General features: G+C 64.0%; 2 protein-coding genes across 4 annotated transcripts; one reads left to right on the forward strand and one right to left on the reverse strand.

Annotated features, from left to right (window-relative positions):
* Positions 1-7532: 7532 nt before the first annotated feature.
* HEMK1 (HemK methyltransferase family member 1) lies at positions 7533-15632 on the reverse strand. 3 transcript variants are annotated; one of them, XM_036333453.1, is made up of 11 exons: positions 15509-15632; positions 14185-14540; positions 13777-13868; positions 13372-13465; positions 10446-10580; positions 10091-10155; positions 9785-9834; positions 9168-9273; positions 8278-8373; positions 8067-8180; positions 7533-7931 (listed from the first exon to the last, which is right to left on the reverse strand). In XM_036333453.1, exons 2-11 carry the CDS (start codon positions 14407-14409, stop codon positions 7838-7840), a joined length of 1071 nt encoding a protein of 356 aa, XP_036189346.1. In that variant the 5' UTR covers positions 14410-14540; positions 15509-15632; the 3' UTR covers positions 7533-7837. The 3 variants fall into 3 exon arrangements, with proteins under 3 accessions (XP_036189346.1, XP_036189347.1, XP_036189349.1); XM_036333454.1 differs by lacking the exon at positions 8278-8373; XM_036333456.1 differs by lacking the exon at positions 15509-15632 and having other exon boundaries at positions 14223-14360.
* Positions 15633-17102: 1470 nt separating this feature from the next.
* On the forward strand, positions 17103-23956 carry CUNH3orf18 (chromosome unknown C3orf18 homolog). The gene is made up of 5 exons (XM_036333457.1): positions 17103-17354; positions 18876-19231; positions 21792-21817; positions 22428-22557; positions 23823-23956. The coding sequence occupies exons 2-5, from the start codon at positions 18998-19000 to the stop codon at positions 23901-23903; spliced, it is 471 nt and encodes a 156-aa protein (XP_036189350.1). The 5' UTR covers positions 17103-17354; positions 18876-18997; the 3' UTR covers positions 23904-23956.
* The last annotated feature ends 1085 nt before the right edge of the window (positions 23957-25041 follow it).

Below are 25041 nucleotides of genomic sequence, written 5' to 3' on the forward strand. Positions count from 1 at the left end.
CAGGCCTCCTCTGCCCTCAGAGGCACACAGGGCCTTGCTGGGCCTTGGGGGGCAGGGGGTGGGGGGTGGGGGCAGGATAGGTGGCGTCACCGGCAGAAGTGCTGGGCCCTCGGCTAGCTGAGGGGGGGGGGGGGGGCGGGGAATGGCAGAGTCTGAAGGTCTGGGCTGGCCTGGGCGTGGCCCCCACTGTTTCAGCCTCACAGGACCCTCCACCCCCAGCTTAGGGCTCCAGGGGTCAGTTATGTGCAGCAGGTGGGTGAACAGAGGGTGGGAGCCAGGGGGACCCTCCCAGCGCTGAGGACCAAGCCTGAAACCCCAGCCACTCGTTAGAGGCCTGAGCAGGCGCCCACGTCCGGGGCCACGCGTTCCTCGTGGGCAGGGCCCCACCCGAATCTCACACACACACACACACGCACTCACACACGTGCACATGCACACACACGCACACACACACACACACACACACACACACACACACGCCTGGCTTACAGCCCCTGCTTCTGCTTGGTGCTATGGGGAGTGAAGGGCCTTGAAGGGGAGCGAGGACCTGTCACTGGGGAGGCCCCTCAGCGAGGGTGTCGACAGGAAAAGAGGGCTTGTCCCCAGGCCCTGTCCTCGCATGACCCTGAATCCACCCCACCCGGGCCCCAGAGGAGGCCGAGGTGCTGGCTCCTGGCTGTGACTCAGCGGAAGGAAGACAGGAAGGGGGCGGGCTGGGGCGGGCTGGGGCCCGGCGGCTCTGCTTCTCGTTTCTGTTTCCAGAGCGTAGCCAGTTCCCAGAAATGAAGGCACGAGAGCTGCAGCAAGCCCAGCTCTCAGGGCCCGGGGTCCGCAGGCCCCAGGGGAGCCCCCGTCCTGTCCTCTGCGTGGGGACTCTTCCAGGCCCCAGACCAGCGGCTGCGTGCCGGCGGGCGGTCCACCAGAGCCAGGAGCGGGCGGGAACTCAGACTTCCCAGGAGCCTGCGGCCCAGACTCCTGCTGGGACACGCCTCTGGGTGAGAGGTGACCCTGGGAACCTCCAGGACGCGTAGGGATGGAGCAGTCAGGGCAGGCTTCCTGGGAGAGGCGGAGGCTACCTACACCAAGGGCCTGCGGGTGGCATCCTCAGGTGCCCCACAGGAGTTCCTCTACCCCCCGCCGCCTCCCCCCTTTCCTCCTCTCCTTCCTCTGTCTTGCTCTCTTTCATATACTTAACCATTGAGAAAAGCCCGTTGAAAAACACCACACACAGACTCCAAGGGGCACACCACGGAATCGTGACGCAGAGCTCCTCCCCGCCCCCGCCCCCCTCCCCCCCCCGCCGTGTGTCCGGAGCTGAGCTAAAGCCCCCCGCAGTCCCTGCAAGGAAGGGGCGCAGGGAGGCCTCCGGACACGCTGCCTCCAGCGGGAACCGCCGGGTGACCTGAGACCGAGGTCCCAGCCAGGGTGCGCACTGCTGTTCTCCGACCCACTTCCGCCAAGAAAATGCTGAGAACTGGAACTTATGAGATGCATTTATGTTTAAGATGATGCTTTTATCTTTTTTTAAAAAAAAAAAATACATATTTGAGTTCCACAGGAAACTCACTTTGCAAGAGCAGAATCCAGCCCAGCCAGTGTGGCTCAGTGGTTGAGTATCGACCTATGAGCCAGGAGCTCACGGTTCAATTCCCAGTCAGGGCACAGGCCCGGGCTGAGGGCTGGATCCTCAGTGGGGGCGTGCAGGAGGCAGCCGATCCATGATTCTCTCTCATCATTGATGTTTCTATCTCCCTCTCCCTCCCTCTCTGAAGCCAATAAAAATATTTTTTTTTAAAAAAGAAAAAAGAGTGAACTCCAGGGCCCTGGGGCTGGGCCGGGTTGGAAGGGCCGCTCTCTGCGCAGGCCGAGGGGCGCTGGGCAGCTCCGGACAGAGAGCGCCTTCCAAGGGCACCGGGCGCATCCACCTGGCGCTCCTTCCGGACGCCTCCCGGCCTGGGCACCTGGAACGCCCCCTGGGCAGGACCTGCAGGCTTCCGGGCCCAGCGCTGCATTGCATGGGCCTCACCTCACCACCCATCAGCTGAGAACTGGCGTTGGGCTCTGCCAGTCCCTCCACATGCGGAGTTCCTGAGCCCCCCTCCCCTGCCAGGGTTCCACCCGCCTCTGCTGGGCCTGTGAGAGTTGGGTGGGTGCCCAGGGGCAGCTGGGAGGGGAGGAAGCTCGCCCTGCTTCATGTCCGGTGCTTTTGGATTCGCCACTTTCCCCTTTGCCCTGGAAGCCAAGTGGGCTCCGGGGGCGCCTGGGGCGCCCACCTGGGTGTGGAGGCGCCCTAGGAATTGAGCCTTGTGGCCTGCTCACCCCCTTCCAGCTGGGATGTCAGAGGGGCTCAAACCCCAGCATGGCCACTTCCTGGTTGTGTGACGTTGGGAAGCCAAGCCTCAGTCTCCATCTGTCTAATGGGCCGAGGAAGGCGCCCTTGCCGGACAGACAGAAGGTTTATGCAGAGCTGGCAGGCCCCGCACCAGCTTATCCATGGAGATGCCCGTTTCCTGCTGTGGGCACGTCCAGGCCTGGGAGAGGCCTCCACCCCACCTCCAGAGCTGCCTCTGGGCTGTGTCCCCACATGGCCACATCTGACTCCAGAAGCCCCCCCCATCCCCTCACCCTGCCTCTGGCATGTCCTGAGGGCACCCCACACTCTCAAGCCGCTGGGACCCCCTCATCTGGAGTGAGGTCCTGGGCGCAGCCTGGATGGGGCAGGGTCAAAGGTTCCAGTTGGCCACTTCCACTTTGGGGACCATGAGGCTGAGAATCCCAGGAATGACCCCAATTCTATCCCAGCCGCTCAGCCCAGTCCAGGCCTGTCACAGGGGCTGGCACTCCTGGTGGCTGGAAGGAGCTGGACCCTCCCCAGCTCACAAGGAGGGGCCAGGCCCAGCAGCTCAGCTGTGGCACCTGCTCACCCTCACATGCCCAGGGGTGCTGGGCCAGCCACATGGCTTCAGGGGGCCAGGACCAGGCTTGCATCCAGGCTCTGAAGGTGTGGGTGGCCCCCCGGGCCACTGAAGATGAATGGAGTCCCAGTCCCCACCCACTGCCTTTGCCAGCCAGCCTCTCTGGGGCCCACCTCTAGCCGCCTTCCATTGTCTCACTCCAAGCATTGCCCAATTCTAGCACATGTCAGACACTCTGGGCGGGGCCTGGCAGCTGGGATTCCAGGTTGCAGAGGGTCCCCTGCCCCCGCCGTCTTGCCTCTCAGAGAAGTGATCCAGGCAGCCTACTATGCTCCTCAGAGCTCTTCCAGCCACTGCCTGCTGGGGTTGGACCCCAGCAGGTCCAGGGGTCCCCAAAGGTGTGGACGGAGTCGGCGAAGAAGGAATGACACGGAGACAGCGTTTAGTTGATCAGCAGCCTAGCCAGGATCTCTAGCCAACTTCTGGTCAGGATCTCCAGCGAAGTTCTGGTTAGGATCTCTAGCCAGGTTCTGTGTCCATGTTCTCTTGCTAGGTTCTCCAGCCAGGTTCTCCAGGTTCTCCAGCCAGGTTCTGTAGCCATGTTCCCTTGCTAGGTTCTCCAGCCAGGTTCTGTGTCCATGTTCTCTTGCTAGGTTCTCCAGCCAGGTTCTGTCCAGGTTCCCCAGCCAGGTTCAGTCACCAGGTTCTAGTCAGGTTCTCTTGTCAATTTCTTAGTCAGGTTTAGTCCAGGATCTTTTGCCATGTTCTCTCGCTAGGTTCTGTCTCTAGGTTCTGAGGCCAGTTTCTGTCCAGGATCTTTTGCCATGTTCTCTCCAGCGAAGTTCTTCTGCCTCTAGGTTCTGTGTAGGTTCTGTGTCTAGGTTCTGTGTCCTGTTGTCTTGTTACATCTGTATTTATACCAGTTGATTCCAATCCTATCAATCTCTATTCCAGAGGTTAGGGCATTTCTTATCTCCATTCCAGGGAGTAAAGATTATGTAGCTTAAGCATGATTGTTCGTAGTTAAAGTGATTAATTACCCGCCTGGCACTTAGTTAAGGGGTTTTATTCCCTCCCTAACTTCAGGGGAAAATCCCTACCTGGGGAAACAACCTTTCTCAGAGTGGTGACCTTGGTTAAAACACATAGTGCCAAGAAGGTGAGCAAACATATTAAGAACAGTAAGCCATATATGCCAGGTCCCTTGAAACAGCAAGGATGGGCCGGCTCCCGGCAGCTGCCCACTTCCAGTTCCCACCCCAAAGCCACTTCCACCTTCTGGTGTTTGCTGCAGCGACACTGCCTTCCGGGGACCACAGTGGACATTCGTTTCCTATGGCGGCTGTAACCACCCCAAGTGCGGTCTGAACACAGCACACGTTCATCCTCTTACAGGGCCAGAGGCACCGAGTCCGGTCAGCGGCTGCCAGGGGCGGGCAAGGCTGCATCCTTTCTGAGGATCCTCCCTCCCTCGCCTTTCCCAGCACCTGGAGACATCTGCGTTCCCCCCACGGCCTTTCCTCCGGCCGTGCATCCGTCCCACCCGGCTCCCACCCTCTCATCTCCTCTCGCTGACAATCCCTCCCTCTCCCAGGACCTGTGATCACACGAGCCCTGAGCAATCCAGGATCATCTCCCATCTCCAGACCCTTTTGCAGGGGAGGCAACATTCACAGGCGTGGGGATTAGAACGCGGGCATCTTTGGCCCAAAGACTTTAGGGCCACAGGAGTGGCAGAGCTGCTTCGCCAGTCCCAAGCCCTGTCCAGAGGGCTTGTCCAGAACTGAGGGGCCATGAGGGATGATCAGGCCACCGTTCTGGCCCACATGCTGGCCGGAGCCCAGCGCTCCAGGAAGCCTGGCGCCTCCCCTGCGGTCGCCAAGGACAGCCTGTGCTCCTGGCAAGGCCCGTGCCGACAGGTGCACTCGGTCCTGGAAGTGGCCAGGCCTTCGTGGCCTCCTCTCCCTGCTGACAGGACTATGTGAGCTTCTGTCGGGTCAGAGATGAGCCTCATGGAAAGTTCCAGCTCCGTTCTAGAAACGGATTGGTGTGACACGTACTGGTGTGACACGCATGGAGTGCGGGGTATGCCAGGCCCATGTGGAGCCTGAGGAGACAGCCAGGTTTCCAAAGCTGGGGGCGGAACACCCGTGGTGCTGGCGAAGCTTGGGCCAGGGCTGGCGGGGAGAACAGAGGTCAGGCGGTGTCCCGAGGAGGCTGCTGGTGGCGGAGCCTGAAGGAGTGTGAGTCAGATGGCAGCGCGGGGCAAGGGCGCTGCTGACAGCCGCCTGGGCTGGGCGAAGGGAGGGAGGCATGGCTTGGGAATGGAGTTCTGCAGTCAGGCCGCGTCTGGGGCAGCAGAGAAGAGTCCAGAAGTGGCCTGGCCAGCGTGTTAAGCAGTTAGAGCGTCAGCCCGTGCACAGAGGCTCACTGTTTGACTCCTGGTCGCGGGCACACACTTAGGTTGCAGGTTTGATCCCAGTCCATTGGGGCAAGTGTGGGAGGCAACCAATGGATGTGTCTCTCTCTCTCTCACCAGCCCCCTTCCACTCTCTTTACAAAAATCAATGGAAAATGGCCTCAGGTGAGGATTAACAAAACAAACAAAAAGAATCCACAAGCGGCCAGATGGACACCCGCAGGGCTGCAGTGGCCTAAGCCTGGCCGGCCCTGTTCTGCCAGGAGCAGAGGGTCTGGGGCGGGCCGGGCCTTTCCCAGCGCCTCCTCCTCCGCCTCTTCAGACCTGGGCTCTGCAGGCCACTGACCCCCGTGAGGTCATGGGGAGCCGGCCCGGGTTTAGGGCAGGGATTGGGGAGTTTCGGCCCTGGGCCCAGGTGGGAGTGGGCGAGAGCAGGAAGGGTTCAATAAAGCAACCAGATGCATCCCACCGACAAACCCATGGGCAGCTGGGAGACAGCCAGCTGGGAGGTGGTCTGCTTCCCCAGCTGTCAGAGGGAACAGGCTTGTCTGCCCCGAGCACGCCATCAGACCCCGGCGCCCTCTGCCCATGCAGGGCTCTGCTGGAGGGCGGAGCGGGCAGCAGACATGTCTCTCAGGGGCCACCTCGCCCTGTGTCCTCCTGCTGTCCCACCTCCAGGGCGCAAGGAGGCAGCGTCTCTGGCTCCGGCTCCAGGAGGGGGGGGGGCGGGATGGGCGGTGGCCTGCTTTCCCCGGGCTGGAGCCGGCTGCTCTGGCCTGACCTCAGGGCTCTGCGCCCTGGTGAGGAGGGAGAGGTGGGGCGGTGGGGAGACCAGCTGCCGGGCTGCAGCTTCCTGTGGCTCCAGCTCCAGAGGCAAAGAGAAGTTGAACCTAAGACTGAAACCCCGCCTCCCCTCCCTGCAGAGTTCCGCGTCTCTGTCTGCCCGTCGGTGCCAAGCGCCAGGTGCCCGAGGACACAGGACCCGCCTCTGCTCCCTCTGAAGCACAACACCCGTGAAAGGGCGTCCCAGGCTCACCCCACCCCCTGCCACCGTGAGATAAAAGCGCTTGGGCCCATTTCTCAGGCTTGGAAGCCAAGGCTGAGGGAGGTGAAGGCATCTGCCCAGGCCACACCATGGTGAGGGGCAGAGGCTGGGACCTGCACCCAGGCTGGTGTGGCTCCGACATGGAGCTCCATGTCCAAGGCCCCACCGGGCCAGCAGTTGCGGCTGGAGGCCCCGCCCCGCCAGTCCACTTGGCTGGGCCTCTTTCCCGGGGGAGTCCAGCTTTTCGGCTTTCTGGGAAGGATGCTGTCCCAAGGGTGGCTCCTGCTTCAGTGACCTCAGTGGTCCCTACGCTGTCATCTGCATCATTATTCCTTGGCGGCCATGCTTGCCAAGGCCTTCCCTTCCCTCAGCGATGGGCCTGCGGTCAGGAGGGTGAGCTTCCGGGGAGCCAGCCCCAGCAGAGGTGTGGCCCTGGCTGGGGGACAGGGGACACCAACTGCTGGTCAGGGAAGCCAACGGCACAGGAAGAGGGGAGGGCAGCGCTGGCGAGGACCTGGCGGGCAGAGGCAGAGCACAGGGCACAGGAGGCCAGAGCCTCGCTTGGCTGTTCCCCGCCCAGCCTTCCCAGGTTCCTTCCGGAACAGCCATGAAGTGGAGTCCCTGCCCAGGGAGTGGGCACTCGATGCCAACGACACACTCCGCCGAGCTGACAGAGCACAGGAGGCTACCGCCGCCTCTGGCCCTGGAACCAGAAGAGCCAGCGTCTCAAAGTTGCTACCCAAGGTCCCACGCGAGACAATCCCAGAACCCTGCTCCAGCAGAGAATGCTGCCACCAGCCACAGGCACCAGCAGGCCAGGCCCTTGCAGTCACCGGGAGGAAGGGGAGTGTGATGGATGAGCCCGCCTGGCTGCCAGGTCCCTCTGAACCCCCTGGTACAGGCTCCACCAGCACCTGCCAACCTGTAGGTTCCCTCCAGGCCCCTGGCAGGCACGAGTCTGCACAGACCAGAGCTGCGGGGAGGTCGCACTGGGTCTGCAGGGAAGCGTGGGAACTCGGCCAGGTGGTGGAGGGCCCGGCATGCGAGGCCAGGAACACCTGGGTGCCGCCCTCCACACCGCTCCCATGCCACCCTGCTGGGCGAAGGGTCAGAAGACCCACAGACCAAGGTGACAACACATCAGGCCACCATGTCCGCCCTTGACACTTTATTGGCCAGCTCTCCCCGCTCCCGAGCTGTCCCACCAGAGACGCTAAGCAGCTGCACCGGCCCTGCTGGTGGGACGGAGCCAGACTGGGCACCTGGGTCCCTCAGCTCCGGAGCTGGACTGGGGGTGCCCTTGCTCTTTGCTGCCCCGGGAAGCAGAAAGGACACCTCTCCCTTCCTTTTGCCCCAAGTCTCCTAAAATGGAGAGCAAGGCATCCAGAGCCGCGGGAATGCGCCAGCACCAGCTCTGGAAGGTGCCCACCCCTCCCAGGAGCAGTCCAGAAGGAAGTGTCATCCGGGCACTCCGGCAGACTGGGGCGCTGGCCAGGCATCCACAGGGCAGCCACGGTGCGGCCCAGACCTCCGGATATGCAGGAACCGGGGCCTAGGACACAACAAGGAGCCAGTCACTGCCTGGGCCCGGGGAGGAGCAGGGAGTGGGAACAGCACCCTGTCCCCAGCCAGAGCCGATGGGCCAGTGGAAGGACCCGGGGCTGTGGGGCTGGGGGGGTAGCCTCACCTCCCGCAGAAGTCCTTGCGCACAGCCACGAGCTCGAGGGACAGGCCCGGCCGGCTCTGAAGCCAGCTGCTGACCAGCTCTGGGTGTCTGGGGTCCACTTCTAAGAAGAGGCTTCTACGTGGGGGAGAAAAGGGCCAGCTCAGCCGGGCAGGGCTGTGACCGCCAGGGCAGGCGCAGAACACACTGACCAGGGGACCCTTGCCCTCCCTACCCGGAGTCCTTCAGGAGCCGAGGGGCCAGGGCCAGGAGGTGCACGATGACGTCCATGCCCTTCTCCCCGCCATCCAGGGCTGCGGGGTCTTCGTAGCTGAGGGGAGCAGGGGGTGAGAACGGGACAGGCGCGAGGGAGAGTGTGCAAGAGCTGATCAGAGCCTCCATGAAGGGCCCGTGCCCTGGCACGCTGGGCTGAGAGGACGGCTGAGGACCCAGAGGAGGACTCAGATGCCAGCAGCTCCAGCTCCCCCGATGGCCCACCGGCAGCACACCCCAGGCAGTGCCCCGGGCATGAGCCTGTCTCCCCACAACAGGCTGCTCCTATTCTGGGTCTGGGGAGGCCTGGGGCTGGCCCTGCCCACCCTGGGAGCCTGGGAAGGGGAGCCAGCACCCTGACCCACAGCCACTGCCCGTGTGGGGGCTCTTGGGCTACCCCAGGCTCTCAGCCCATCGGAGAGCAGGATGGCTCAATGCAAAGCCGGAAGTAGTTTTGGTCTCAGCTTTCCTGCTAAGTCCCCCATGACTTGGGGCAAGGCGCCTTCCCCCTCCGGGCCTCAGTCTTCTGTAAAACGAGCACCTTCGATGCATTCTGATCTGACATTCTACAGTGTCACCACTGAGCCCTCCATGGCCTGCAAAGCTCGGCCACCCCCTTTCAGAGGCAGGAAACTGAGCTCAGAGAGGCCAGCGGTCGTCCCGTGTCCTCAGGAAGGCAGAAGCCAAACCCAAGTGGGTCTGTGGGCTCTGGAGTGAGCTCCCTTCCACCGACAGCATCCCTCAGCCTCTCCTCCATCCCTCCCCCTCCCCCACAGTGGTCCTCCAGGGCAGACCCCTTCCACTCGCCCTCAGGCCAGCCCGTCCCATCCCACCCCCCACCCCACCCCGCACCTGCGGATCTCAGGGGCCAGCTGCTCCATGTCCTGGTGGAAGACGTAGGGAGGGTTGCTGACGAGCAGGTCCATGGGGCCCCAGGGCAGGTGTGCCCAGCTGCCCTCTGTGGTCACAGGGATCACAGCAGAGAATGGGAGGTAAGAGTGGAGCTCCGCCCACCACCATGCCCCTGGGAGCCTATCTCTGGACCCGATAAGCCAGACTTGCAGGTCAGTGCCCAGGCCCCCAGGGACCAGAGGGGCACTCAAGTATTTCAGTCTTAAAGGATTTCTCTTGAGCTTCTGCTTATCTCTTGACAACAAAGCAGCGCTAGATAACTCATTAGTTACAGGGATTTGGAAGATAAGAAAAACCCTAGGGCTGGTCCCCTCCAGGGTCAGGTCAGCCCAGGAGGCAACAGGGCCTGGCCTGTCCTCAGCAAGGATTGGTCTGATACCCCCTGTGTGCATGCATGTGCATACGTGTGCATATATGTGCATGTGTGTGCATGTATTTGTGTGTGTGTGTGAGAGAGTAAGTGTTGGGAAGCCTCCCCCAGCTCTGCAGACTGCCTCATCCACCTAGCAGCCCTGTCCGCAGGACCCCACCCCAGGGAAGCTGGGTGCGGCAGGTACCTGAGGTCACATCGAGGGGGGCGATCCGAATCCTGTCCTGCAGCTGAAGCCTGGAGAGATGGAAAGGGCTGAGCACAGGGCAGACTCCTACCCTTGGCTATGAGGCCTGGGAGGATAAGCCCTTCCCGGGCTGTGAGACGCCTGGGCCCACGATCCACTGTATCCCCCTGGGAGCCAGCCAGGCTGCCCAGTGCCTCCCCCTTCTCGGGAGTGGACGTCGGTGGGTTTGCTACCTGAGCAGGGGCTGAGATCAGGCCCGAGCCCGATGCCCCGCACCCTGACCTTCCGGTCCCTGAGCCCGCCTACCTCTGAGCGTTCTCTCGGGCCAAAGAGATGGCGGCTCCTGCCTTATCCACAGCGATGACTCGGCTCTGCCCCAAGAACAAGGGAAGGGCACATAGGAGGCAGGTGCCGGGAGAGGCCAGGCCTGGGACCACAGCCTCACCAGCCCCGGCCAGAGAAGGAGGGATACCCACACCTCTCCCCTCCCTGCGCCAAGGTCTGGCCAGACAGAAGGTATGGGAGGTGGAGGCTGTGACCAGGCGGGCTGGGCTGCCCTAAGCCTGGTAGCTGCCCCTCCAGTGCTCCCAGCAGAGACGGGGGCAGGGCCAGTGAGTACCAGCCAGTCTCCTGGGAGGGGAGGGGTGCTGAGGACGCTCACCTGGGGCAGCTGGCTCAGCAGGCTGAGGGAGATGGCTCCCGACCCACAGCCCACCTCCAGGATGAGGGGGCCGCCTTGGGCTCCCACCGCACGGGGCTTCTGGGTCACCTCCTCCAGCACCCACTCGACCAGCTCCTGCAAGGCAGCGCGGTCTGGATCAGAGGAAGGGTCAGCCTGGCCCCCTGGGTCTTGGCACAGAGACCAAGCCTCCTGCTGGGAACCCACCCCCAGGAGCAGCGGTCACCTGCCCCAGGGTAGCGAGTCCGAGGCAGCAGAGCTTGGCTGGCGGCCGCCTTTCCTGTTCCAAGCCCCACTGCACCGAACAGCTATGCCCCCGGCCTGTTCCAAGCCCCACTGCACCGAACAGCTATGCCCCCGGCCTGTGCCAAGCCCCACTGCACCGAACAGCTATGCCCCCGGCCTGTTCCAAGCCCCGCTGCACCGAACAGCTATGCTTATGAGGGAGATGACCTGGCTCCAGGCAGAGGCACTGCCCTCAGGTGCCCCCGGCCTGTGCCAAGCCCCGTGGAAACTCGGGTGCTGGCAGCAAACGGGGCCCATGGGAGCTGGGGCACCAAGCAGCTGGGGCTGTGGCCGGGACCTGCGGTCTCGGTGGTGAGGCCGTGCGCCGAGCAGCTGGTGGGAGGCCGAGGCTGTCAGGTGGGAGGCTCTCTTGGTTTCCTGGCCGCAGACAAACCTGCTCTGGCTGGAGAATGACCCCTCAGCCGACCACACTGGCCACCACTTCACAGACACCCCAACCTCAGAGACACAAGCCACAATGTGAATGGCTGCCGGGCAGGCTGTGAGGCTGAGACTGTGCCCGCCGCCTCTCTCTCACACACAGACCACAGGAGGGTCCTCCGGCTGTGGAACCACCGGGGGGGAGGGGGGACCACACCCAAGGAGCCCCGACACTCCCTTCCTGACCCCGTGAAGGACCTCCCTCAGCGTGAAGGAGGCCCCTGGGGGAGGCTGCGAGCCAAGCCGGTCGCAGGCCCAGGCGCCTTCCCCAGGTGAACGAGGACAGAGTGGGGTGCGGGCAGAGGGGCACGCAGGAGGGAGAGGGGGAGCAGGCAGTGGTCGGCTCTGCCTGGAGCCACTGCCTCCACAGGACCCCACCCCCTCAAGAGGCTGGCCTGGGCCTCAGCAGGACCTGGTGCCACGAGCACCCCTGCCAAGATCTCGTCCCTGTGGGGTGTCCCTGTGGGGCGTCCCAGGACGGTGCATTGCCTCCCTCCAGCCCATCACAGAAAGGCCCTGACCCTCCCGCACCCGCAGAGCCTCACACCCAGGCCGACGGGAACGGCTCCCCCTCAGTCTGGGCGTCTCGTCGTACACCCCGCAGGCCCAGCCCGAGCCGCCTCCCACCCCAGGGAAAACCTGACCCGCCAGGCCACACGCCTACCACTTGGCATCTGACTTCTGCCCCCATTATCAGAAACCACCCTCATGGGCGAGAGAAAGCAGGCACCACGATCCCTCGCATGTACCCGCGCTCCCACTGCCCGCCACAGGCCACGTCCTCTCCAGTTCTTGGTAAGGCCCCCCCCGGTGTGGCTTCACACTGGGTAAACTGGGCAAGTTCTGAGAACTGTCTGTACAGTGAGGCGAGGACTTGAGCTCCCAACCACAGCCGCCCCTCTCCCCCTCCCGCTGCACAGAGCTGCTCTCTGGCCCAGACCCAGCCAGGAAAGGGGGGCCACAGTAGAGCCGGAAGTCTACACTCAGACCTGGGAGTACATGACTGGGGCCAGGTCAAGCCTAAGGGGACTCAGAGGTCATCACGGTAGCTTCCCTCCCAGACCCTGACCCTTGGCAGCTTCAGGGAACCCTGAGTGAGCTCCTGGCTAGAGGTCACATGCTTGGGGGAGCCACAGGGCCTCCCAAAGCCTGTAGGTGGCAGGCCACATCCTACTCTGTCTCAGCTCCCCTTCCCGGCTCAGCCAGTCTCATGTGGGACAGGCCCATGGAATTTATGGGGCCCTGACTGGGGAGTCAGGGTGTCTGAGTGCTGCCCCATGCTGCCTGCTTCTTCCCTCCCCCCAACCGTGCCAGCCCTCAGCAGCCCTGTGACTTCAGCAAGGTCTGAGGTTCCTACTGTCCCCCCTGACACTGGGCAGTGAGGTGGGTCCCCGGCTGGACAGGCAGATAAGGCCTGGTCTTTCCCAGGAATGTTTGTGTTTCTAGAAACACCCCCTTCTCAGAACTTGGCACCCTCTGGCTTCCCCCACCAGCGCCCCCCCAGCAACAGCCCCTGCTCTTCCCTGGTTCCAGCTGTGCCACCTATGAGGACAGAGGGAAGTCCAAGAAGAGTCACAGAACATCCCGGATCGGGGTGCCCGGCCAGGCGACCCTGCTGGGGCCACCTCCCCAGTCCTGCCGACTTGAGGGACAGAGGTGATCACTTCACCAGATAGTAGATCTAAAAGGACCCTCATCTGGAGGCCCAACCCGCTCATCGTCTGGGCCCAGAGGGGGCAGTGAGCTGCTGGGGTCACACGGCTGTACCAGGCCCCCAGGTCCCCAGCGAGAGCCCTCCCCGCTTCAGCTCCGCCTCCCGAGAAAGAGGACATCCATTTCCTACAGGGTCTACGGGTTGGGTAGGCCACTGGCCAGAGGGACGACTCCCAGGGGAACGACAGGCACAGACGAGGCACTTGGTAAACAGAACCAGTTGCGGTTCCCGGAGCCACCGCAAGCCCTGGTGGCAGGGGCGGTGGCTTCGGATAAAAGGACAGTCAAGGAAGCCAGCCGGAGACTTCTGTCCTCTGGGCCCCATCTACCCAACCAGCCAGGACACAGCGGCTTGCCTGGAAGGATAGCAGCCATGGGGTCCCAGCGCCCTCTGGAGGAAGTCTGGGGCAAGACAAGTGTTCTGAACCCCACACTCCTCGCCAGGCGGCTGTCCTGTGGGCACACCTACCTCTGTCTCAGGCCGAGGGATGAACACTGGGGGTGCCATCTTCAGATTGAGCCCGCGAAAGTCCCACTCGCCAAGGATGTACTGCACGGGCATCCTGCAGAGGGGCGGGGGTTAGAGTGCAGACCTGGGCCAAGAGGAGGCGCTTGGGGTCAGGGATACGTCACACTTGCGGCCGAAAGTGTAAGGTAGGGTCACATCTCCTGGGCCCCGGGACCCTAGCCAAGGCCTTCCCTCCCTACCTTCTTCCTGTTTATTACTCTGACCCCCCCTCTCATCACTCCCTCATCCCAAACACCTCCCTAGCCCTTGGACACTCCTCCTCCCTGATCGTGAACTTGGGGCTGGGGGGAGAAGCAGAAGCCCCGCCCCTCACGGAGCCCTCGGGGCCAGCCCACGGGAGCTCACCTTTGCAGTCTGCGGCTACTCAGCTCCTGGACACACTGTAGCTGCCAGGGGGTCAGGGGCTTCGACCGAAGTCCCGGCCTCAGGCTCTGAAACTGTCCCACAGAGGATGTGAGTGGCTGGCTCCCCTGGCCCAGAGGCCCTGGCCCAGGTTTCTTATGTGGACAACGCATATAGGCCCCACCCTGGCCATCCCTGGCCACCAAGCCTGGCACACATCATAAGAGTTTGTTGGATGGAAGAGGAAGTATCCGCCTAAGGCATTCCTCCAAAAAAAATAGTGTCACCCTTAGAGCAGCCCTCTCAGTGGGGCCGAGGAGCCCGGGAGTCCCTTCCCCCAGGTCCCCCTCCCCCCAACACCCTTCTCCCCAAGGTGCTCTGGCCCCCCCACTGGACATCACTGCACTTAACTGTTTTGGCTCCAAGGACATGAGCCACGATGTACTCACTGGATTCCCGGGCCTCAGGGATGCCCCTCTTCTCAAAGACCGCCGTCCACTGGCTGACCAGCTCTGTGGCACTCAACCCAGCCTGAGGCAGGTGGGGTCGCCAGGAACTGAAGGCCCGGCCCCAAGTGCCTCCCCGCCTCCCGGGGCCAGACAGTAGGGCCCGCAGCATTCCACCCCAAAGCTCCATGTCTCCGGGAAGGCTCCCCTGAGCACGCCCAAGTCCCCACGTCGTCCTTGCGATGTCAGCCGAGGCCGGTCACTGGCCCCGCTGGGGGAGAGGCAGAGGTCACGGCTCTGGCCTTCAGGCGTGCTGCCCACCTGGCGGAGGGAAGGAGAGCCAGTCCAGCCGCTGAGCCCCATGGCCCACTCCCTCTGACTTGCTGCCAGGAGAGGGCTCACTCTGGCGCTGTCACCTCCACGACTCCATTTTGAGCCTCCCCCACCTATTCGGTCCTTCTGGTCTTGGCCAGTGATGTTCCTTCACGCTGTTAGCGGAGGTGGGTTGAACCCACAGCTCAGTCCCTGCTGATAAATGGGCCAGGGCCCGGGCGTGGGTGTTGAACAAATCTGTGTGACCCAGAGTAGGTGGCCTTGGGGAAAAGCATCATTTCCGGGTCTCGGTTCCCTTGTCCATCACATGGGGGAAATAACACCAATTTTATGACCAGCGGTGTGTTTGTCCCTGAATGTCAAGGGTCTGGGAGCCAGCCCAGCAGTCAGAAGGGACTCGATGTTATATGCTCTGGACTAATATTACGGGGGCGGGCGGGGGGGCTGCCTTTGCCGGGCTCTGCTTTTGCTATTTTGCCTGGACTGTCATAGATTTGGACGTGGAAATGCCACGCCCCCCAATTCAACCCATAACCCTACATGGCGGCATGACTTGCCAGCTAACATGCTGACAATTTCTGCTCATTTTGCACTTGAGTGCACAAACTCTTCACGGAAGGTGTTGAGTCAGTGATGCCCTTTCCTTTCAACGGACCAAGGTCCCGACAAGCTCGACCGAGCCTGTCCTGGGTGCGCATCTGCAGAGCAGGCGGGAGCAAAGGGGGGCCGGCCCGACGTCACCAAACCCAGGGCCCCGGCCTGTCCACCGAGCGCCGCGGAGGCCGAAGCCAGGGGCCCAGCTTCCCTCTCGCTCCCGCACCGCAACGTCCAGGATGCGAGCAAGTCGCCTCCGCAGCCCATTTCCCCTTATGCACACGGGGCTGGGGGTGAGGTTCTCCCAGATGGTGCAGCCCGGGCACCCCACGCCCCTCCCGACCCCCACCTCCAGCGCATACCTGCGCGAAGGAATACCCGACCCGCCCGCGAGCCCCGAGAGAAGGCCCGGGGCCCGGATCCCGGAAGTGCGGGCCCGCGGTGCGCTCCCTCGGACGCCCGGCTTCCGGGTCGGCGCAGCGGAGAAAGGGCTCGGGCGGACCCCGTGGCCCAGCTCCAGGGTTCCTAGAGCCACCGAGTAGCTCCCGAGAGTCCCTTGCGGGCGGTGAACGCCCCCTCCCACTGCACCCGCGGGCCCCCCGAGCGGGAAAGTGCGCGGCGGTGTGCGGGGTTGCTCCGTGGGGGGCCGACCTCCCGGAAACACGGCTCCAGCCCGCGGTGACTGCTCCGAGCTGGCGTGTGGGTACCGGGCCGGCGGGAGGTAGCCAGTCCGGAAGGAGGCGTGTCATCAGCCGGTCCTGGGTTCGAGAATTGATGCTAAGTCAAGGGGCGTGGTCTAGCAGAGGCAATGGGCAGATAGAGCTGCACCTGTGCGGGTCCCAGTGTTGAGGCGGGTACCACTTTGGAGGGCGGGACCCTGGACCCTGTCCAGGACCTGGCGAGGGAGTGAACCGAGCCATGCGGGGGCGGGGGCAGGTGACAACGGAACCCCAGGGCGGCTCTAGTTCCTCTCGCTCCCGCTTTAGGGTTGGAAGCAGGAGACCAGGGCTTGAACCGCGTCGTGAGGCTTTGCCCAGGTGCCCGGCCCTCCATGTCCAGGTGCCCAGCTCTCCATGGGCCTCAGTTGCTCCTGTGAAATTCACCGCAGTGTCCCGCAGTGTGTCCGGCCAACGCCCCCACCCCTCCCCAGAATCTGTTATTAACGAGATCACTGTTCACCAAACTAGTGAAAATGCAGTTCCCCGGGCTCCGTCCCGGCCCCGGGGAGCCCCCTGGAATCGATAACTGTAACAAATTACTTCCATGATCCCCCATAAATTCCTTTGAAAACCTGAGGATTCGAAGGTATCTGAAGGCCGGCATGGCTCAGTAGTTGAGCATCGACCTATGAGCCAGGAGGTCACGGTTCGATTCCTGGTCAGGGCTCGTGCCCGGGTTGCGGGCTGGATCCCCAGTGTGGGGCGTGCAGGAGGCAGCTGATCCATGATTCTATCTCATCACTGATGTTTCCAACGGTCTCTCCCTCTCCCTTCAAATCAATAAAAATAACTGTAAGAAAAGAAGGTATCTGAAGGCCCCTCCCTGAGCTGAGCTGATAGCGCCCTCGATGGAGGCTATTGTGAGGGGTGCACGTGGGCCGGCTGGGTCCGGGTGCCCAGCACTTCCACTCCCACCATCACACCGCCCCTCTCCCCAAGCGCAGTGCCCGCCCGCGTGTGGAGCGCGGGTCTGTCCTGGCGGAGGTGGAGTCGGGCTGGCCCAGGGCCCGAGCTCCGGCCCAAGAAGGGCCTGGTCACCCACGGTGCCCGCGGGACTCCTGCTGAGGCCACGGGAGTGAGGGGTGGTGTCCGAGAACTACCACCTGGTTCCCGCTGGGGGCGGAGCCTTATCGAGCGACAGGCGAGCCGACCAATAGAGGACGGGATCTGGGCCTGGCAGCCAACCGGAGCTCCGTGGGCGGTGCCGGCGGGGGAGAGGAGGCGCTGGAGCATCACGGATCCGCGAGGCTGCTCGCTGGACCCCGCCCCCCGCGGAGGGTCCTGCCCTGCCCTCCCGGCCCGGCTGTCGGAGCGGGCGCTCGCGGCTGCGGGCGGTGCGGAGCCGGCTCAGCCCGGGCGCGGAGCGAGCAGGGAGGGCGGACCCGCCGCCCTTCACCCCAGGCCCGGGGGTTCCCCCGCCCGGTCCTGCCTGTGGCCACCACCCCCAGCATCTCCGAAAGGCTGAGCTGCGCGTCCCGGAGAGGATTAGGTAAGCGCTGAGGCCGCCGCTTCAGCAGGAACGGAGGGATCACGGATGGCGGAGGCGGGATGGGCACTGGTCAGGGAGGACTGAGGACCCTGGTGGAGAGCGGAATGCGGTTCTCGGAGGTCGCGACCCCTTTCACCCCGGCTTCTCGTGCCCTTTAGTCCCCAACAGTGGTGAGCAAGGCCTTTTCTCTCCTTTGGACACAGGAGTAAATGAGCGCCAGAGTCAGGGTTAAGGGTCTGGCCCAAGGTCACTCCTGGGGTCAGTGGCAGAGCCAGGAAAGGACCTGGGGCTCCTGACCTGCCCAGCCTCGATGGAGGGAGAGGGCAGGGCGTGAGAGGAGCGAGCCTCTCCCATTCCATGTCCGTCTGCCAGCCGTGCCCCTTCCTAAGGGACCAACCAGCACGGGTGTGTGCAAACCTCACACACACCCATCGCCTGCCCGGGGGAGGCACCCCGTAGAGCCAGGAGCAACCACGGGGGTCTGTGTGCAGCTGTGTGCTGTGCACCCCTCTTCTCCCCAGCCTGGCTGGGACCCCTTCCCACCCTGCCTTACCCAGGGCCCCCCGGCCTGGGAAGGTCTCAGCCCCACCCTGGGCTGGCACCTCGCCCACCCTCTGGTCCCAAGGGAGGAGGGAAGGGGAGGAGAAGGCACCTCGGAGGGAGAGCTCCACCCGTGCTCAGAAGGCGCGCTTCCTTGCCTTTCTCCTTGGCCCTGGCAGCCACGAGCTCCCCTACAGGGGGTCAGTGACCCCAAGAGCCTGCCAGAGGGCGTGACTATGGCTTCTTTCCCTCCTGCCTCCTGGTCTCCCTGTACCTGTCCCCACCCCCACTCCACACACAGCCTGGGTCACACCGTGAGCTGGGTCCGGGGGCTTCTGTGACTTCCCTGTTGGCCTGAGGGCGAAGGTCTGACGTGGCCTGGGTGCGTACCATGGACAGGGAGGTGCTGAGCTCCGTCCTCTCCAGGGGCTGGTTCATTCTGGCATTTCCATGACCCTCTGGCCCTGGGAGGGAGGGGGAAGGAAAGGAGAAGGCACATCGTAGGTTCAGAAACAGACACAGGTGGTGACTTGCCTAGGCTGTTCCGGTCAAGTGGCTGAGCTGGAATTCAAAGCCAGCCTGTCTGGCCCTTGGGCAAGTGTTTCCTCCAGAAAAGGAAAAAACTGCAGTGTTTCTTTCTTAAAGCAGGGGATGAGGGAGGGAGGGGGCGGGAGAGTGGAAGGAGGGGGAGAGGCGGTATTATGCAGGGGAGACGACGCTTTCTCTTCAAACCTCCCGCTACCTTCCATGCTTCGGAGGGCACGCCCATGGCCATCCCCCCCACAAAGAGGGGCAAGGCTTTGTCGCCACGTCCTCAAGCCCCGTGGGAGCCGCAGCTATATAAAGCACGTGTCCCGATGTCCCCTGAACATGGCCCTGTCCTCCAACCTGCATTTCCCTGGTGCCTTCAGAATTTAGGGGGCTTCCTCTCACCACCGAGTCCCATCCTCAGCCTCATGTTTTTTACTCTTTCCTTTCCAGCATCCAGGGAAGCAGGGAGGCCCCTTATGCCCGGAGGTGGCCGCCTGCACGCATAGCCAGGCCACAGGCTGGGACACTCCTGATGTCAGAAGGGAGTGGCCACAGGCAGTCTCGGCGTCAGCATGAATTCCAGGCTCCTGTCGGCCAGAGACTGGCTCAGCACCCGCCCGCCCACCTCTGAGCCTAACCTAGAACCCGCCACGGACGGGCCCGCCTCCGAGCCCACCACCCTCGGCCCAGAAGCCACCAGCTTTAACGACACCAGGGTGCCTGGTGTGGGCAGCGGCGCAGCCGGCGTGGGCACGATGCTCCTGTCCTTTGGGATCATCACGGTGATCGGCCTGGCCGTGGCCATGGTGAGAGCCGGGCGGCTGGGCTATCCCGTGACCTTCCGTTGGAGGAGGGGTCAGGTTCGGATCGTAGAGAATCTGATTGAAGACAGTTGTCTGTTCACGATCATGCAGTCCTCCCCTTCCCCGGGCACCTGTCCACTGGGGCCCAGGGACCAGAGAGGCCGCCTCCAAGCGGAAGAACCGGAGAAGGTCTGAGAAACGCATGGTGCTTTGAGCTGGGCCACGAAGGCCACACAGGAGGGGGGAGGGTGTTTTCCGGGAGGAGGTTCCTGGTGGGCAGAGTTTGGAGGCGGAAGGTTCTGTGAGCAGCGCGCAGCCCAGGCCCCGATGAGGGTGGGGGCTACAGGAGTCTCGGAGTCTGGGCGGAGGCTCTGCGAACGCAGGCCCGGGGCGTGTTCATTCATTCATCCACTGGCACCTGCCCTGGATCAGCCGTCAGCACCCCACAGAGCAGGGAGACAGGGTCCTGCCCTGGTTCTTACAGGGAGTGGAAGACATAAAACGGAGGCACCAGGGAAGCGCACAGGGACTGGGCTCGGGGTGCGGGGGGCGCCTTTCCAGGCTGGGTGGTGAGGACAACCGAGGAGGCCACCTCAGAGCTGCGGCCTCGGGGCGGAGCCTGGCCCACGTCACGGGAAAGGCAGAGGGGCAGACATGAGGATGGAGGCTGTTGCGGGGGGGGGGGGGGTGGACGGGGGGCGCTGCAGGGTCCCCGCTGGTGCACAGGGTGTTGCCAGCGCTGGCATCTGCACCTGGAGGTCTGAGCTTTTTTTTTTTTTTTCTTTAACCCTCACCCGAGGACATTTTTCCACTGATTTTTAGAGAGAGTGGAAGAGAGAGGGAGAGACAGAGAGCAACATCAACGTGAGAGAAAGACATCGATAGGTTGCCTCCTGCACGCGCCCCGACCAGGGCCCGGGCTGGGGAGGAGCCTGCAACGAGGTACCTGCCCTTGACCGGAATCGAACCCAGGACCCTTCGGTCTGCAGGCCGATGCTCTATCCCCTGAGCCACACCAGCTAGGGCGAAGGTCTGAGCTTTTCCTCTGAGACGATATAGGGACACGCAGAGCGTCCTGAGGGATCACTGGAGATTGTGCAGGCTGAGGCCAGGCAGGGCGGGTCCCCTGCGGTCCCCCAGCGGCCTGGCAGCGGTGGCTCCTGCCCGCGCCCCTCGCAGGCTCCGGTGGCCTCAGCTCAGGACGTTGCTCTGACACACAGGCTGCGGATGGTCCGTCCGTGGCCAAGTTGCCATATGGCCCCACGGGCCCCGGATCACAGCCAGGGAGTGAGTGCCGGCCAGCAAGAGGGCCGGACGCGACACCCGGAGCGAGGCGGGCTGAGCAGTGTCTCGGGGCGGGCGGGGCAGAGCGCCAGCGCTTCCCCTTGGCACCCACATGGGGTTAAACAGCCGGAGACACCCCAGCTTCAGGGGCCAAGCAGGACCTAGAACAGGGGTGGGCAAACTTTTTGACTCGAGGGCCACAATGGGTTCTTAAACTGGACCGGAGGGCCGGAACAAAAGCATGGATGGAGTAATTTGTGTGAACTAATATAAATTCAAAGTAAACATCATTACATAAAAGGTTACGGTCTTTTTTTTTTTTAGTTTTATTCATTTCAAATGGGCCGGATCCGGTCCGCGGGCCGTAGTTTGCCCACAGCTGGCCTAGAACCTGCCCTTGTAATTTTCCATGGAAGATTGTTATCCCAGGACCTTGGGAGAAGTCCCTCGCCCTGGGTCCTGGAGGAACATCACAGGGCCAGGGGGGCAGCCTTCTTGCCAAAGCCGAGGGGTAGGGGGGTTACGGGCAGAGGCATGGAGGGCAGGACACAGCTCCTGGGCACCAGGAGACAGGCCCATAGATGCTCCCCGAGCACTGCTTCCTCTCCCTCATGCCAGCCTCAGCCCTGCCATGCTGGGTGCAAGGAGGAACGGGTCAGTGCCAGGCTGTGTCCCACCGGAGGGCTTCCTGGAGGAGGGGGCTGCTGCTGGACAGTGAGGTTTGTTTTTTTAACATGTTTTTATTGAATTCAGAGAGGAAGGAAGAGAGATAGAAACATCAGTGACGAGAGAGTCATTGGTTGGCTGCCTCCTGCACGCCCCGAGCCGGCAACCTGGGCATGTGCCCTGACCAGGAATCGAACCGTGACCTCCTGGTTCATAGGTCGATGCTCAACCACTGAGCCATGCCGACTGGGCCTGTCTCCTGTCCTCTTCGCTCACTGGGCCTGGAAGAATGGGAGGAGGGGTGTGCTGAGGTGATGCCCTCCCCCTTCAGCCCTGAGGAGTCCCAGGCAGGCGCCGAGTGCCTGGAGCCGCGGGCAGTGCGGGCAGCGGTGGGCCTACCAGCCGCCTGGGAAGACCAGTCGAGCCACCTTTGCCCGCACTGCTCCTCCAGGGCATGTCGGCCTCTCACGCACCTCAAAGGGAGACACACGTGCAGGAGGCGTGTGTCCTGGGGTGGGGTCCTGAGGACTTGGGGACCCACGGTCTCCATTCACCAGCCTCAGCATGGCCCCTGCCCTGAGGCCGCTGCTAATCAGGGCCCCTTCTCTTGCAGGTCCTGTACATCAGGAAGAAGAGGAGGTAACTCCCCCCCCGCCCCCCAGCACTCCAGCCATGGCGGCGCGGGCGGCTCAGGGCATGTGGGTGGGAAAGGGGAGCCCTCACCGGGAGAGCCCCCCCACACCCCCACCCCCGCCATCAGCGCCGGGCTCCCTGGTCAGGGAGTCAGGGCGAGGGTAGAGGGAGGCCACTTTCTCTGCAGGAAGGTTGAGCCCACTCCCTGGGATCTCACACGGGCCAGGCAGGTGTGACCCTGGGATGGGGGGGAGGGGGGGAGGGAGAGAACGGGGGAGGCGGGGATTACCTCCAGCCAACTGCCCAGCCACCCGTGCCAGGCCGTGCCGGCTGCTCTGAGCTAACTGCCACGGACCCCTCCCCCACCCGCCGCCCAGCGGCTGTGGGTGGCACAGGCCGGGCCTAGGCAGTCCCCCGGGACCCACGGGTGACGCTCTGACACGGTGCCTCCCAGGCTGGCGCAGAGCCGGCTTTCAGTTCGTCGCAGGGAAATGGCGGCTCCTGGCGTGGCTGTGAGCTGTGGCTCAGCTGGCCAGCCGGCAGGGCCTGCGGGGAGCGGGGAGGGCCAGCCGTGTCCCAAGCAGCCTCTCCCGCTCCCCCCCCCCCCGCCCCCCAGGCTGGAGAAGCTACGCCACCAGCTCATGCCCATGTACAACTTCGACCCCACGGAGGAGCAAGACGAGCTGGAGCAGGAGCTGCTGGAGCACGGCCGGGACGCCGCCTCCGCGCAGGCCCCGCAGGGCAAGGTGGGCGCTGCCCGGCTCCCCACAGCCCGCGCCCCCACCTCCCTCTTCCTTCCTCCTGCACCTTCCAGCACCCGCCAGGAGGTTGCGGGCAGCTGTTTGGGAGGGGGGGAGGGGTCAGGTTTGTTGAGAAATCGGCAGAATTGCTCTGTGGCCCACACCCCTCCGCGCGAGGCCAGGCCGGGGCAGCCCGGGGAGCCCCCTGGCCGCTGGGAGCCCGGTCTGCTCCTCTGCGAATGCGAATCTCCGCTCCTTCCCCTGTGCCCGGGGCGGCTGGCAGAGCAGGAGGGGCCTGGGGCAGATGCTGCGGACGGGCCTGGCCCCTCTGCTCCCGGAGAGCCGGGGCGGTTGGGTCCCCGGGGGCAGCGCAGCTCTGAGTAGACTGATGGGTCCCTGGTCACGGACAGACCCCAGGCCGGTGGGCCTCGCCTCCTGCGTCCACAGGGCGGGGCCTGTGTGGTCTTCCTGCCGGAGTCATGGGCTGCCCGGCCGCTTGCCGTCAGGCCCCAAACCCCAAGGGCCACAGCAGCAGGAGGAGGCCTGGTCCCCCCATGGAGGCCCTTTGCATCCCTCCTCCCTGACCCACAGGCCGCGGGGGAAGGGTCTGGCCCTACCGGAGGCAGAATTAGGGGACTGGACCCAGGCAAAGCCCGGCCTGGGGGCCAGAGGCACCTTGGTTTGGCCCCCAGTCCCGGTCACTGCGCTCAGGACACGCTGCCCTGGGGATCGTCAAGAAATGGGGCTGAGATCGCAGTCGCCGGCCCATGGGACTCCTGAGCCGTGACAGCTGCTTTCTTTTTTCTTTTTCTTTTCTTTTTTTTTAAAATATTTTTACTGATTTCAGAGAGGAAGGGAGAGAGAGGGAGAAGCATCAACGACCGGCTGCCTCCTGCACGCCCCCCACTGGGGATCCAGCCCACAGCCTGGGCATGTGCCCTGACCAGGAATCCAGCCGTGACCTCCTGGTTCCTAGGTCGACGCTCAGGCAGAGCCAGCTGCTCTCTGTGCAGCCGCCACCGGGCCTGTGCCGGGCTGGGCTGTGAGGTGAGCCCTGCTCCCCGGAAGCCGTGGCGCCTGCATCAGCAACCAGCCCTGGCCCGGTGCGTGCTGCCCGGCCACTGGGCATGGCGTCGGGAGGGGCCCTCTGCGCAGGCCCGGTTTCTAGGCTGAGCTGGCAGGGAGGCCTGGGCGGCAGCGGGGAGTGGGGCGCCAGGCCAGAGAGCGCGTGGCCTTGGCCGAGGCCCCTGATGCCCTGACTCTCCCCACAGACCACCCTCCCGGCCCAGGGCCCAGTGCAGAGACCCAGCCGGCTGGTCTTCACCGACGTAGCCAACGCCATCCACGCGTGAGCGACCCGGGGACGGGCCTGGACCTGCTGCCACCGGCCTCGGCACCCACAGAGCTGCCTGCGCTCGGACCCGCCCGCTAGGGCCCAGCCGCGCGGCCCCACCTGCTGGCTCCAGGCCGGGCCCTGGCCTCCGCCGTCCCCTGATGTGAGGCCCAGCGCCCTGTCAGGAAGGCCGAGAGCCACTGCCGGCTCCTGTGTTTTGCACAGACCCCTCGCACCCGGTCTGCTGCTCTCCGTGGAGGAAGTGGGGAGACGGGGAGAGGAGGGGAGAAGGGAGGGGAGAGGTGACCGCCCCGGTGTGGGGACAGTGTGGTGGCACCCAGGGTCGGAGCTGACACTGCCCCCTGGGCGAGGAGCCAGGAGGGCCGCTCCCGCCCACAGGTCCCCGTTGCAGAGCGTCCAGAAGCCTTCCCGCCGCCCCTCCCTGCAGCCGCCTAACGGGACGAAGCTGAAGGGGAGGGGAGGTGGGGGCAGGGGTGGAAGTGGGGGCATAGGCAGTGCCCAGACCTGCTGGAAGGCCTCGTGCAGGGGCAGGAATGTGCCACGCACAGATGGCGCCAGTGCCAGGGGCAGGAGGCAGACCCGCTGTTTGGCTCCACCCTCAGGCTGCCCAGCCCCCAGGGTGTGGGGAGCACAGGGCACGTCACCTCTGCCCTCCACGCTCAGGGATGAAGGAAGGGGGGGAACAGGGCGAGGGTCAGTGGCCCCCATCTCTTCACTGGGCGCTGCAGGCGGCCCTGCCTGTGGTGTGCGGGGCCTGGGGCTGGGCATCTGTTGGTCCGAGAGCCACGGTCATGGCTGCGGCCAATGGGGGGTTCTGACTGCCTGAAGGGGGTGGGGTGATACCCCCTCCCCACCCATGGTCCACCTCAGGGATTCTACCAGGCAGGCCAGACTCCAGGAGCCGGGCATGCAGCGGCCTGGGCACACACAGCAGCTGCCCCGTGCCCGCCTCGCCCCCTGCCCGCCTCGCCTCCACGTCATTGTCCTCCGCTGGTTGGAGGACGCGGGGGCGGCGTACAGATCTGTCGGGCAAATTGCACGTGTCAGGATGTGGGGGCCTGGAAGGCCTGTGGGGACGATTCGGGAAGGAGCCCCCCAGACGCTATAAATAGGGTGTCACTTGCGCTCGAGGCTGG

The sequence above is a fragment of the Myotis myotis genome, unplaced genomic scaffold (assembly GCF_014108235.1).
Source record: "Myotis myotis isolate mMyoMyo1 unplaced genomic scaffold, mMyoMyo1.p scaffold_m19_p_13, whole genome shotgun sequence".
In the NCBI taxonomy this organism is placed as follows: Eukaryota; Metazoa; Chordata; class Mammalia; order Chiroptera; family Vespertilionidae; genus Myotis; species Myotis myotis.